Source organism: Xenia sp. Carnegie-2017, unplaced genomic scaffold (genome assembly GCF_021976095.1).
Source record: "Xenia sp. Carnegie-2017 unplaced genomic scaffold, XeniaSp_v1 HiC_scaffold_20, whole genome shotgun sequence".
NCBI lineage: Eukaryota > Metazoa > Cnidaria > Anthozoa > Malacalcyonacea > Xeniidae > Xenia > Xenia sp. Carnegie-2017.
Window position 1 is genome coordinate 11,710,142 of NW_025813483.1, and position 12,034 is coordinate 11,722,175.

Consider the following 12,034-nt stretch of genomic DNA (forward strand, 5'->3'; position numbering starts at 1 on the left):
TTTGTTTTTCTGGTTTCCCAAAAGTTGATTCTAAGAGCTATGCTAAAAGACATCATTTTGTGGAACCATTTCAGTCTCGAATAAACAAACAATAAAATCATCGTTCCTGATGTTGCCTTGAGTCTCGACTGTCTAATTTTATAACATGTTGATGATCCTATGCAATATCTTAAATCGTTGCCTTAAATGGACTTATTTTATTCTCCATCTCTTCTTTCTTCTCTGTGCTCTCCTCCCCAAGATGAATAAAAAATTTATTCATCCCTCTACAGCCTTTACGCAGGCTACTTTCTCAGTTTCCCGCCCGTGTAACAAACCTTCAGCCTTCGGAGGCTTAGGTAAACCACTCAGTGGTCAGTAAACATAATCAATCGTACGTGCAATAAAACATTCAACAAAATGTCTACAACAAAACGAGTTTCTTTTAATGAACCGAAAGAGAAAATTGGACGGTTTGAAGGTAAACATTCTCTAGACAGTGACGAGGAAAGTGATGAACAACAAGAGGGTAAGGACTAGGGAATATGTAATGAAGTGTAGGAATACGAAATAAAATGAAGTATCGCTGTGGCCAATTGCGCCACAAGATCAAAGTACTTTGAAAATTCAGCAATGAACGAGAGTTTCTCATCTAATTGTGTATGCTTTGATTTCAACGAGGTCATTGTAGTCATCTAACCACCGTCTACTTAAAGATGATGTTTGCCAAAACTTCTTGAGAGAAGTAGTTGCATTGCCTCTGTCCTCTTTAATTTTGAATGTATTTCTCAAAGACTAAAATTTTTATTATTGATGTTTGTTATCTCCTGAGATAATGCTAAAAATATCTTTATCAACTCCAACCTCTCTTTCCTTGATCAGTGAGTAGTAATCTTATTACAGACCCAGTTTCATAATTTTGAATACAATCACATCACATGTTAGTAATGTACATCAATGGAGAGTTTTTATTATATGTTTGCTCATGTAGAGGATGAAAATCTCTTGCATGAAGATGATGTTGAGGGACAAGAGGAGGCAACTATTGATCACGAGGGTGAAGTAAAAATAACACCATTCAACCTTCGTGAAGAAATGGAAGAAGGACATTTTGACTCAGCAGGGAATTATTTTATAAAAAAGGACAAGGAAATAAGAGATGCATGGTTGGAGGGTGTTGACTGGCAAAAAATTGATGAGAGAGTTGTGAAAATTGCTAAAGATAAAGACCAAGAACAGTTTGAGGACACTCCCGATGATATCAATAAAATAACTACGATGAAATCAATTGTTGATATTCTTCAACCAGGGGAAACTGTTTTGAAAGCAATAAAGAGGTTGGGTGGAAAATCTCAAAGTGGAAGTTCAGCTTCAAGAAGATGGAATGCAAAGCGGAAGAAACTTGATCAAGGACAGGTTTCGGGGGAATGTGGTGGAACATCTGGGGATAAAGAACTACTTCTTAAGTTGACAGGATTGGCTGACGATCTCTTACAAGCTGGAGTATTTTCTATATACCAAGACACTTATGAGAAACTAAAATATAAAGTTAAGGAGATGGAAAAGGATGAAAAGGAAGAAACTGAGGATGATGCCCTTGAAGCTGCATTTCAACAAGGAAGTGAAGAAACTTCCACTGCACAAGTGGAAGCATCCAAACCAGAAAGTTTAGATGATGAGACAACCTGGTATTATAAATGGAAGAATGAGGGAGATGCTGAAACTTTTGGACCATTTGCTAGCAGTCAGATGTTAGAGTGGGCTAATCAGGGATATTTTGGGGATGGTGTATGGGTACAGAAGTCAACTCAGTCTGGCGAATTTTACAACTCAAAAAGAATAGATTTTGAGCTTTATACATGAATAAAAAAAGCATATTTTTACATAGTTTAATTCTATGAAATTTCAAAAAATATATTTACTCTAATCACATTCTACCATTGCATTACACTGACATACCGCTGACCCAGATCCGCACCCAACAATTGCTTCTTTCGTTGTAAAATATCAAAATATTAAGTGGATGTACAATGCCACGTGTCCACAACATGTCTTTATTTTGTAAATAAATGAATTAAAAAGTTGTTTCAAAGATTTGCCTTGAAAATTACCAATATTTTATTTTTTCATTGTACTAAAACATGCAATATAGAAATATTTTAGCTTACTCCTCAATTACCTTTGGATCTAGTTTGATCAATTCCATTTTCGACTTTTACTACGTCAGGACGTTTTTGCATATCTACAAGTAAGTAAAGTCTTTGAATTTCTGTTGTTTTTTCCTTTAAGGAATTGAATATTTAAGGTTTGTAAGCGGTGTTATGTATATTTTATTGCTGAGTTGTTTGTAAAAACGATTTTTTCCCAGGATAAATAATTCATGGTTTAATGTTGCTCAGTTTGTTTACATGGTGTGGAATGCTGTCAATGATCCTCTGTTTGGTTATTTACAGGTCAGAATTCATATATTTTATAGGAATTTTTGCCTTAAAATACATTTCTTGTCAACCACTAGTGTTTTCTTGTTGCAGTGAAAATTTTTTGCAGTACTTTTTTCTCTGCTCCTTGTAGGATAGCTCTAACATCAAAATATTTCGAGTGAGGTCCCTTGCAGTCTTGGTTGGTGCTCCAATATATTCTTTAAGGTGAAATGAAAATGAGAAAAGTTTCGATTTCTATAAATTGTGGTCAATAGATTTTGATATCTTTCAGTTTTCTGACACCATGGTTTCCATTGTTTTCAAATCGCCCAGATTGGCTTGTTGGTCTTCATCTCATCATCTCTCTTTGTTTTTTTGATTCACTGTTGACTTTTGGTAAGTTTTCATTTTTAATGATTATGGTAAACTACTGTATGAACAAGCTACAGCCACCATGGAGTCATGGAAGCGAAGTTTATTACCAGGATATACAGTAGTTATAGATACATTTCATGGCCTCTTGCTAGAGGAAAATTAAATGTTTTTGGTGGTTGACTTCTTTTAAATAATTAAATATGTATTGAAAATGGTGTAGCCAACTTGCAAATTTGCCCCCGCTATACAAAATTTTCTGTGTTCACCTGTATTTCAAAAACAATACACTTATACTGCAAAAACAGTAGACTTATACTGCCTAAACAATAGACTTTTACTGCCTAAACAATAGACTTATACTGCATGAACAATAGACTTATACTGCCTAAACAATAGATTTATACTGCATGAACAATAGACATATACTGCAAAAACACTAAACTTAAACCTCAAGAAGAACAGACTTAGGTGTATAGAAATTAATAATAATACTATGTATACATGTTTGTAAATGTTGATCGTCCAGGTTGGTATAGTCATGAGAAGGACTGTTTTTGTGAAAAAAATTTTTTTTTTGACTCTGAAGATGACTACCGCTATAGTTGTCGAAACGTCAGTCAACAACAACAAAAACAGTCCTTCTCAGGACTATACCAACCTGGACGATCAACATTTACAAACATGTAACGATACTACCGGGTTCAAACCATTTACTTTAATACTATGTATATAGATGTATGTTCTTCACCACTTATGACTGGTATGAAATTAAATCTTACATTTTTAATTTTGTTAATATAGTTCTTCTTGCACAATGTGCTTTGTTTGCTGAAATATCTCCATCAGCCAGTGATCGAGCACAGCTTCTGAAATACAGGTGTTTGAATGAGTTGTTTCACAAATCTGCTTGAACTTGAATGAATTAATTGTCACCTGTCCATTAAATACAATGATGATATATTATACATTTATAGTCAGGTTGCTTCAATCTTAGGATCATCTTCTGTCTTTGTAGTTGACTACATATCAGAAAGTGTAAGTATGATCATATTGTTAGTAATTCTCTATTCCTCATTGCCTTTCCTCACTTTACGGCTGGATAATAATTTCCAATTTTTTGCACCAATTTTTAGCAAAAAAATTTCGTCACATTCCAGTTTCTGTGTGTAATCGTTGCAGCCTTGAGTTGCTGTGTAATGTGTTATTCTGGTCAGAATGTCAGAGTTGCCAAGAAATATGAGCCACTCTTGGATCAAAACACAGGTTCTACTCTCCTTAAATTTTGATAGTATGTTATGACGTAATATGGTCGTTTGGGAGAGCAGTATGTATATGCCTCCAAAAAAATTTTCAAAGAAATTTCGTTTGTAATAAGGTGATTAAACATTGAAATTAGATTGACTCTACCCGGCCTCCTCCTTCCCCAAACCACTTAAGACGATACGACCATAGAACATGGTTAAACATTGCCTTCCAATCACCGCAAACCTTTCCTACTTATTTCTAACGTTTTAACAGCGATTGTGAGAGATAGCATCATTTGTCTTTACTGTTGAAATGATCTTCAAGTCAATTCAAGGATGTCATTTACAGTATATATCTTCATTATTGTTTTTAAATCCACGACATTAGTTGACACGACAACGAGGCGAATAAAAACATTGTAGAATACATCACGTATAGTTTCTATTTCCGTGTTGTCAGATTATATTATTTGCAATAAGTTGAACCGGACTTAGCTTTGAGGGAGAGATCTAGTTTACTCATGTGTAAAAGTTAAAGGGACTGGTTTTAGCTCGGGTGTATTGTTACTAGTTTTGAGATGGTGATCGTCCAGGTTTGTGCATCTTTCGAGTCAAGATGTTTACGGTTGAGGATGTCAAAACGATAGTCAAAGAAAACATCAACAGTCCTTCACAGGACTGCACTAACACGATCAACACATATAAGTGAACTTGTTATATTTTTCTGTTGACATATAAGTTGACTTTTTATTTTTCTTTTGTAGAAAACGTCCAAACGAATTCAACACAACCATCTTGGCTCAAACTCACCTTTCAAATTTGTCGACAGAGGAACTTTGGTACAGTATATGCATTTATTACCACTACAAACCATAAAGAAATTTACATTTTTTTTTCTCCTTTCTCTTTAGTTTGTTTTGTGATCATGAACTTTCTTCAGGTTAGTTAAACATCTTATCATTTCAGATGCGCTTTCATCATCTTCCATGAAACGGAAGCAACTGTTGTATTGACTTTATTAACTTTAGTTTTTACTTTGAATAGATTTTTCATATAACTTACAGCAGTAATTTCTTTTTGATTTTTGCTGAAGTTTTGATGGGCTCGCAGCTTCCTGCGGTAAGTAAATCTTATTACTTCATTATTTCATTCATCTTTTGGGACTTGTAAAGATGTAAATTAGAATGTATCTCCTCCTCAATGAGAAACTTAAGTCAGTCAGATGAAATGACTGGTGTATATCTGTTTGAAATAAGTAAAAATAGTATTTTCAATTTTTGTTTCAGTTTGTGCGCAGTGTCTTAGCAGGATCAACATACTTGATTCCCCAGGTACAAAGATTTGATGATTTCATGTTTAGAACATGTAGAAATTGAAGAGAAATCGGACTTTGGTTGAATGTTAAACAAGCAAAATCTCATATTTTTAAAGTTTGGCGATTATTTTCACAAGTTTAGTAGAATCTTCTATTCAATTCGTAACTTCATTTATATGAACTTGAGAACAAAACTATTCAAAATGTTTTAAACTGTTGTGAAACGTGCAACATTTTCAACGACAATTTGCAATGATAACATTAGTTTATGCTTATCATTCCTATGGATGCTGTATTAACATCGGTGATCATTGTCAATCCCTTTAGATCCTTGGTATTTTAGCCAATCCTTTTATTGTACGTTATGGCTCCTACCATATTATTCTTTTTTCATTTTACGTAAAGGTCAGTTGACTTAAAATTGTGCTGCAAAGCAAATGCTATATTAAGCGTCTATAATATTTTTAGCTAGCTCTTGCTGTCTTTCTGTTTATCAGTGGACCTAAATTCGTATACTTCCTTGCTTTGTTTTTTGTTCTTGACAAGTAAGTGTGTTGTAATGTTGCGTAAAAATATCCATCATACAAAACTCTCGTTTATATTAAATTTTCGTGCTATTTTAGAAGTATTCCCAGTGCGACATTTTCACAGTTCAACATGCCGCTGGCCGATATTATCGACGACGACATGGTCATCAATCAAAGAAGGTATTGCCACTGAACTATAATAGATGGATATTGCTCTATGTCGGAGAAGTATTTTAAACATATTTTGTGTGGTTAAATTGCATGACGCTTGTTTGTCCCCTTGAGCTTTGTGTCTATCACAGCCTCATTAGTTTGTCACGTGGTTGCTTTGTCCTTTTGTATCGATGTTATGTGGTTTACATATTACATAATTTACATGTTATGTCCTCGTCGACAGCAACCATCCTGCAGGTTTTAATCTTGCTATGTAACTTTAAGAACATCATTATTCATTCCTTAAGATTTTTGTAGTAAATAAAGTATCAACATAAAAAACGCTTGCGTAATAAGACTAAATAAGAGCTTGGCCACATCACTGACAAAAATCATTCATTTTTTCCCTAATAGTTCACCAATTTCTTCACTTGTCTTTGGTACGAATGCCTTATTTACAAAACCGGCCCAGTCCTTCGCTCCAATGTTGATTGTTCACATCCTAAATAGTTATGGCTACCAGGTGCAAAATGTTGGAAATCTCAAATATCTTTAGGAAATCATATCCAGTAACATCTCCCTATCTTTGTTTTGTTAGGAACGTCAAAATGTCACCATTACCGCTAAAGGTATTGATTTAGATATTTCTACTTAAATATTTTTTCTTTTATTCTAAAGGATGTGTTAATTGAATAATTTCCAGCTAACGAAGAACTAAGAACGATGATGTTTAACATCATGTGTTATCTCCCCGCTATTATTGCTCTTCTTCAAATAATTGTTTGGAATTTTTACACTCTGCGAGGAAAGAGGGCAAAAACAAGCGAGGAGCCTGGGAATAGTTTGCTATAAAAGTACAGGTATGTTTTTCCCAACACCAGGGCGCTTTTATCTCCTTGACTACGTTATAACGTGTGACTGCCAGTTTTAACATGTAAAATGTCAACGTTACTGGGACAACTCGTGACTTGCAACATGTCAAAATGCAAACGTTGCGAAAAACACTTAGCTAATACACAAAATATAAATGTTACATGAAGACAGTTGTTTTATACAGATCTTAAACATATATCATAATGTACGACTTTGCTGCCTTGTTTCTGCTCGGTAAATTATGACCGTGATTTTAAATCCTCGTCTGTTTCTGATCGATGAATTTTTGGTTTTAACACAGAAGAAATATACAACAAAAAACTTGTTATCATTGCATGTTTATAATCCAAAACAAATTTCCGTTGCAATGATTTAAATGATTTTCAATGTTTTTTATTTGGGAAGAATTTAAAATTTTGACAATGCGTAAAAGATAGAGATATGACGGAATAAATAAACCATAACATTTCGACGAATTTAAACATAATCAACTTTCTGTTTTGTTTTTCACATTGATGACATAATCTTTCAAAGATATTTTCTTAAACTATTATAAACCATAATAATGCATTATTTCCTGCTTATTTAATCGATTTTCTGTCTTATGAACTTATGTACCACGTGCTTCTTAAAACGTAATTATCACTTGTCTATTTTAGTGAGACCCAAACTATAGAAAAACTCTTCTTTAGGACTTTTAAAATCAACCTTTGACATCACGTGACTGATATCAAGTTTCTTTTCATCTGCGCGCATGCGTCGAGTCTTTACGTTGTTGAAGTCATCGTTTTTGTGGCTGTTTGCTTCGGCACTGTGTTGGAAATTGGGCCTTTCTAACCATATGTCAGCACTATTCTCTACATTCTCTTCAGATCGAATCTTCTTTGTTTCCAAGAGTTTGATCTTTCCATTGTAAAATTTTGAAGTTGCGTCGCAAAACCTTGATGAAGTCGTAAACATTGCTTCGGTTGATCTCATCGGCCGATTGTCTCTTTCTAACTGTGACCATGGCATCAAATGTGTGTAAACAGGCAACTCTCGTCTTCTCTGTTCTGGTATGTAACCAAACCTTTCCACGGGTACGGAGCGGTAACCCGAGTATATTGGTGTCGAGGGTTGAAGAAATGGGTAATAATCCCCTGGATGGTTGAATGTATATGGCCACTGGTACTCACGTGACCAGTTTCTATAACGTGATTTGCCATTGACCATATGTCGTTTCTCTGGGACATGAAAAGCGGACTTATTTTCCGTGGTTAGTTTGCTTTTGGTGTATAGTCCTTGATGTAGGCGAGATTTGTAAGACTCTGAATGCTTACCACTGGTAGGAACGATTCTTGACGTCTCTTCTAAGGATCTCTTATCCGCTTGCAAAATAGTATCATTCTGGTTCTCGTCCATTTTGAAACTCGGTTTGATACTCATAACGTTGTTTAGTGCTCTTTCGTATACATCAGCTAGACTGAAAGCAGAGGATGCATGAGTTGGTTAGGATTTTGCACTATGGTAAAGGTCATCGCATTGATTTTTAAGGTGTTGTCGAGGAATTTGAACTGGGAGTTGCAAACGGTGTGTGGTTTGGTCAAGAAGCTGCAATGTTATTAATATAATATTGGTTTCTTCTTTCTGTAATGCTATTACAAAGGTTTCGAAGTATTTGCGATGAATCACCCATTCGGATTACATATAGGGAAAGATATTGCTGGATTCGGAATAACTATTAGCTTTAGATGATTTTGAAAGTATTTTCAGAGTGATCTTTTCACGGTTGATTTGAGTTAGGGAGAGATTGAGAATGCTGGATTCGATTTCTTTACTTGGTTTTTATTTAATTACGAAAAAAAAAACACACGAGATGTTCCTAACATGTTAAAACAGATCTTATGCTTTATCTAAATAACAGAAAAACTATGTGGAAAAGTTAGAAATTATTTTTTGAAAATTTATTTCAATAATAGTTAAAATTTCAATGATCATCATGTTAAATTGAATAGCTCATAACAGCAGTAAACAATCATAAATCAATTATTTAAGTTTTGAAGATTTTGTTCGAACTCATTGGAATTTTAATTTGATTGCGCGAAACAAATTTTGCCGAAATTTGATCGGTTTTTTTTGGTTTTTTTTCGAATGCAGCCGCGGCTCTGTAAGTTTTTGTTGCGCAAAAATCATTAATTTTATCATAAACTAAATTTAAAACTTTATTATCATGTTCTAAATTTTGCTTTATCTGTAATTAACAAAATATGCCTATCTATAAAATTGGAAAGAACGTGTTTGATTATATTTTACGTTTAGATAAGTCAGAGGACCAAATATATAGTTTACCTTCCGCTAAACGTAACATCTTCTCTCGTTGTTTCTGTTGGAACTTTTATGCTCTCGTTTGTGCAGATTATCTTTGACGAAGCTGGTAACGTCGTCGATGTTTGCCGAAATAAACTGCCTGCATCCAAACCTACTGCGTAACTTGTGAATATCGAGTTGTCGACGTTGTTAAGATTCATCACTGCTCCTCCATCACCAGAATACAGAATAAAGAATGAAATTCAGCTATATAAAAGTTGCCGTAAATGAGACTAGAACCAGGAAATAGAAAATCGTGGCTGTCGAGCAGATAAATAATATTTTAAAACTTGAAGTATTCGGTATTTACTCGAGTGATATGACATGACATGTACTTTCAGTAACTCTTATAACATTTAATAAGCAGTACTTGGCTGCAACTGAGCCTTTCTTTTTTTGTATAAGCCAATATTATTCATTTTTAGCTCTATCGTTTTAAATTGTTAACACCACTAATTGTCCTTTCCTACTTTTGCTATCGACTTCATTGTTTACAATATTTATCGTCTATATGCGATGTATCTGTGACATAGTTGAGCACGAGATGAAAATACGTGTTGTAAAATATCAAACTGAAAAATTAATTTAACTGGAACAGTCAACGTACCCTCGCGTCCTCTTTGGTTATTTTCTGCCGTGTCCTCGAATTGAACTTGATGTTGTCCGACTTTATTAATATATTACCCTATAATGACTTACTAAACAAAAGAATACAGAGATATTTCGGCTGACATAAAACGTGTTTCGTTATCAATTTCGTCTTCTAATTTGCCTTGGAATTGTTTCGGCAATTCTAAAAAATTTGCCAAGAATTTCGTTGAAATTATTCCGAGTGTTTTGTTGGGATTGATGTTATTTTAAAGAAGAGATGACCGTTCAATTGGCTTGTGTATATTGTTTTCTAATCGACAGGTGTTTTGTACAGCATGCCTTGTGCTCAGACTAAAGTTGGAATCCGATTGCTTGAATACATTACAGCTGTAATAAGGCAGATGGTCTCAGGACGCAATGCGATTTTCTAACACGAGAATTATTTTTCAGCATAATGAGGCAGCAGAATTTCACGCAAAATTTTATCATTTACAGTAGCACGTCGAGCATGCAGTTATGGAAGAATTTGCCTTGCCGATTTATGTGTGTTCTAACTTAGAGTTGTGATGTTTTATACAACACTAGTAGTAACATTTGAGTGACACATTGTGAATTGACTAAATTCATCATATTTCTTGACATCCTCAGGGAGTATCATCGTTTGTCCTCGGATCTCGTTCATACCTCGGAAACGTACGGATTATGTTCGCTACTATAAATTGTAAAAGTAAACATGGAGGATTTGTGCTGTTATGGAAGAGAAAACGAAGATTTATAAGCTGATTCACATCGATTTTCATGTTTTTAGAAAATGGATGATCTTGGGGAAGTTCTATCCTTGATCAAACCAAACGAGAAGTGCAATTATGTATCCTTTAAAGTACTGTCCTAGTCTTCTTGTTTATCATTCCGTTTTCTCTTTCGGCTTTGAGAACTTCATGAATTTGAGATGACTTATTCAAGTTTTTGACGGTTCAAAACTGAGGATGTTGTTTATAATGAGTATATAGGTCGATAAAGGTAAAATATTTGAAAAAATAATATGTATTGACAATTTTTAAACAAATGAGCTGGTGGCAAACTGACAACTGTTATTTATGATAATGTGATTTAATATCTCAGTCACTACTTTCCATTGTTTCATTTGTTGCTAATATTGTCATAATATGCAAAATAAAGGATATTTCGGAGCAATTATAGAATACCCGCTCATTTTTAAAGACACACTTACAAATTCAATGATACCACATACATAGTAAAAAGTAATGGTAAAGTTGAACTAAAAAATCATTTAGTTCTCAGTTATCATTAATTTAGCGCCATTAAGTATCATTTTATGGTCAATATAAAAGACAAAGGGTAAAGAACAAGGCATATTATAAGAGTGGATAGTAAGTGGATAAGTATTCTATAATCTAGCCGGATATTTCAAAAATACTCATTGTCAAATCAAATGTTTTAATAGACATTCTACTGCTGAAGATGTTTTTAAATGCAGTTACTTTCTGTAAAAGTCAAAATTTTTGACTTGTACAGGCTTTGAATCCATTCAGAATGTCCACTGTTTTGTCTTTGTAAGTTGCTGTAAAATTAACTTGTTTTGGACTTTTTAAAAAGGCAACTTCTCTGTTTGATTGGCATGTATAATATCCACATGATTGACAAGTAATTGCTTCTAACTTTGTTTAAAAATTATTGTCAGAATGTTTGATGAATAATGACCCTCCCCCTGATATTTTTGTTTTTATCATCAAAACATTGTTGGCCTTCACTTATGATGCTCACCAGTGTATTCGAGGGGAGATTGTTAGCCAAACGAAAAAAGATAAAGTATTGTTAGCTATTGTTAAGTGTAGTTCAACTGCAGGGTAAGTTGAAACTCAAATCTAATAGTATTACATATTTTATGAAAGCATGCTTATATCTAAATTAGTTTTATATGATTGTTGATAAAAATCACAATGTGGCTACTACCAAAGTTTATAATCCCTATAATGGTGGTCAGCTTTTCCTTTATATCATTTTCATGCAATGCATAAAGTGCTGCTGCCAAGAAATTTTTGATAAAATTACCAGCAGAAAATATTTTTGAATTTCATGGTAATTTTTTTAAGAAATTGTGCAGAATGTAAGTTTTAGTAACCATTTAATGCATATCATGCAAATGATTGTTTTCATGAAGCAAAATACTTCATGTATGCATTTTAAAAT

General features: G+C 33.8%; 3 protein-coding genes across 4 annotated transcripts; 2 read left to right on the forward strand and 1 right to left on the reverse strand.

Annotated features, from left to right (window-relative positions):
* Nucleotides 1-316: 316 nt before the first annotated feature.
* LOC124442541 (CD2 antigen cytoplasmic tail-binding protein 2-like) lies at nucleotides 317-2,073 on the forward strand. The gene is made up of 2 exons (XM_046993041.1): nucleotides 317-508; nucleotides 971-2,073. Exons 1-2 carry the CDS (start codon nucleotides 400-402, stop codon nucleotides 1,840-1,842), a joined length of 981 nt encoding a protein of 326 aa, XP_046848997.1. The 5' UTR covers nucleotides 317-399; the 3' UTR covers nucleotides 1,843-2,073.
* Nucleotides 2,000-9,838, forward strand: LOC124442538 (transmembrane protein 180-like). 2 transcript variants are annotated; one of them, XM_046993038.1, is made up of 18 exons: nucleotides 2,000-2,227; nucleotides 2,348-2,432; nucleotides 2,551-2,624; nucleotides 2,692-2,795; nucleotides 3,576-3,651; nucleotides 3,749-3,809; nucleotides 3,908-4,037; nucleotides 4,783-4,857; nucleotides 4,930-4,958; nucleotides 5,063-5,137; nucleotides 5,305-5,349; nucleotides 5,661-5,738; nucleotides 5,802-5,878; nucleotides 5,957-6,040; nucleotides 6,428-6,536; nucleotides 6,612-6,642; nucleotides 6,717-6,873; nucleotides 9,281-9,838. In XM_046993038.1, the coding sequence occupies exons 1-17, from the start codon at nucleotides 2,121-2,123 to the stop codon at nucleotides 6,863-6,865; spliced, it is 1,389 nt and encodes a 462-aa protein (XP_046848994.1). In that variant the 5' UTR covers nucleotides 2,000-2,120; the 3' UTR covers nucleotides 6,866-6,873; nucleotides 9,281-9,838. The 2 variants fall into 2 exon arrangements, 1 of the variants encoding a protein (XP_046848994.1); XR_006947280.1 differs by lacking the exon at nucleotides 9,281-9,838 and having other exon boundaries at nucleotides 5,806-5,878; nucleotides 6,717-6,786.
* On the reverse strand, nucleotides 7,260-9,400 carry LOC124442540. The gene is made up of 2 exons (XM_046993040.1): nucleotides 9,215-9,400; nucleotides 7,260-8,348 (listed from the first exon to the last, which is right to left on the reverse strand). Exons 1-2 carry the CDS (start codon nucleotides 9,391-9,393, stop codon nucleotides 7,529-7,531), a joined length of 999 nt encoding a protein of 332 aa, XP_046848996.1. The 5' UTR covers nucleotides 9,394-9,400; the 3' UTR covers nucleotides 7,260-7,528.
* Nucleotides 9,839-12,034: the final 2,196 nt, after the last annotated feature.

Excerpts from the sequence above, each read along its gene's own strand:
- LOC124442540 (XM_046993040.1), bottom strand. The coding sequence starts at position 9,393 with ATGAATCTTAACAACGTCGACAACTCGATATTCACAAGTTACGCAGTA. Across the intron at positions 8,349-9,214 it reads GATGTTACGTTTAGCGGAAG|TCTAGCTGATGTATACGAAA; the intron begins GTAAACTATATA and ends CTCTGCTTTCAG.
- LOC124442538 (XM_046993038.1), top strand. The coding sequence starts at position 2,121 with ATGCAATATAGAAATATTTTAGCTTACTCCTCAATTACCTTTGGATCT. Across the intron at positions 2,796-3,575 it reads TGATTCACTGTTGACTTTTG|TTCTTCTTGCACAATGTGCT; the intron begins GTAAGTTTTCAT and ends TTGTTAATATAG. Across the intron at positions 6,537-6,611 it reads TAAATAGTTATGGCTACCAG|GAACGTCAAAATGTCACCAT; the intron begins GTGCAAAATGTT and ends TTGTTTTGTTAG.
- LOC124442541 (XM_046993041.1), top strand. The coding sequence starts at position 400 with ATGTCTACAACAAAACGAGTTTCTTTTAATGAACCGAAAGAGAAAATT. Across the intron at positions 509-970 it reads AAGTGATGAACAACAAGAGG|AGGATGAAAATCTCTTGCAT; the intron begins GTAAGGACTAGG and ends TTGCTCATGTAG.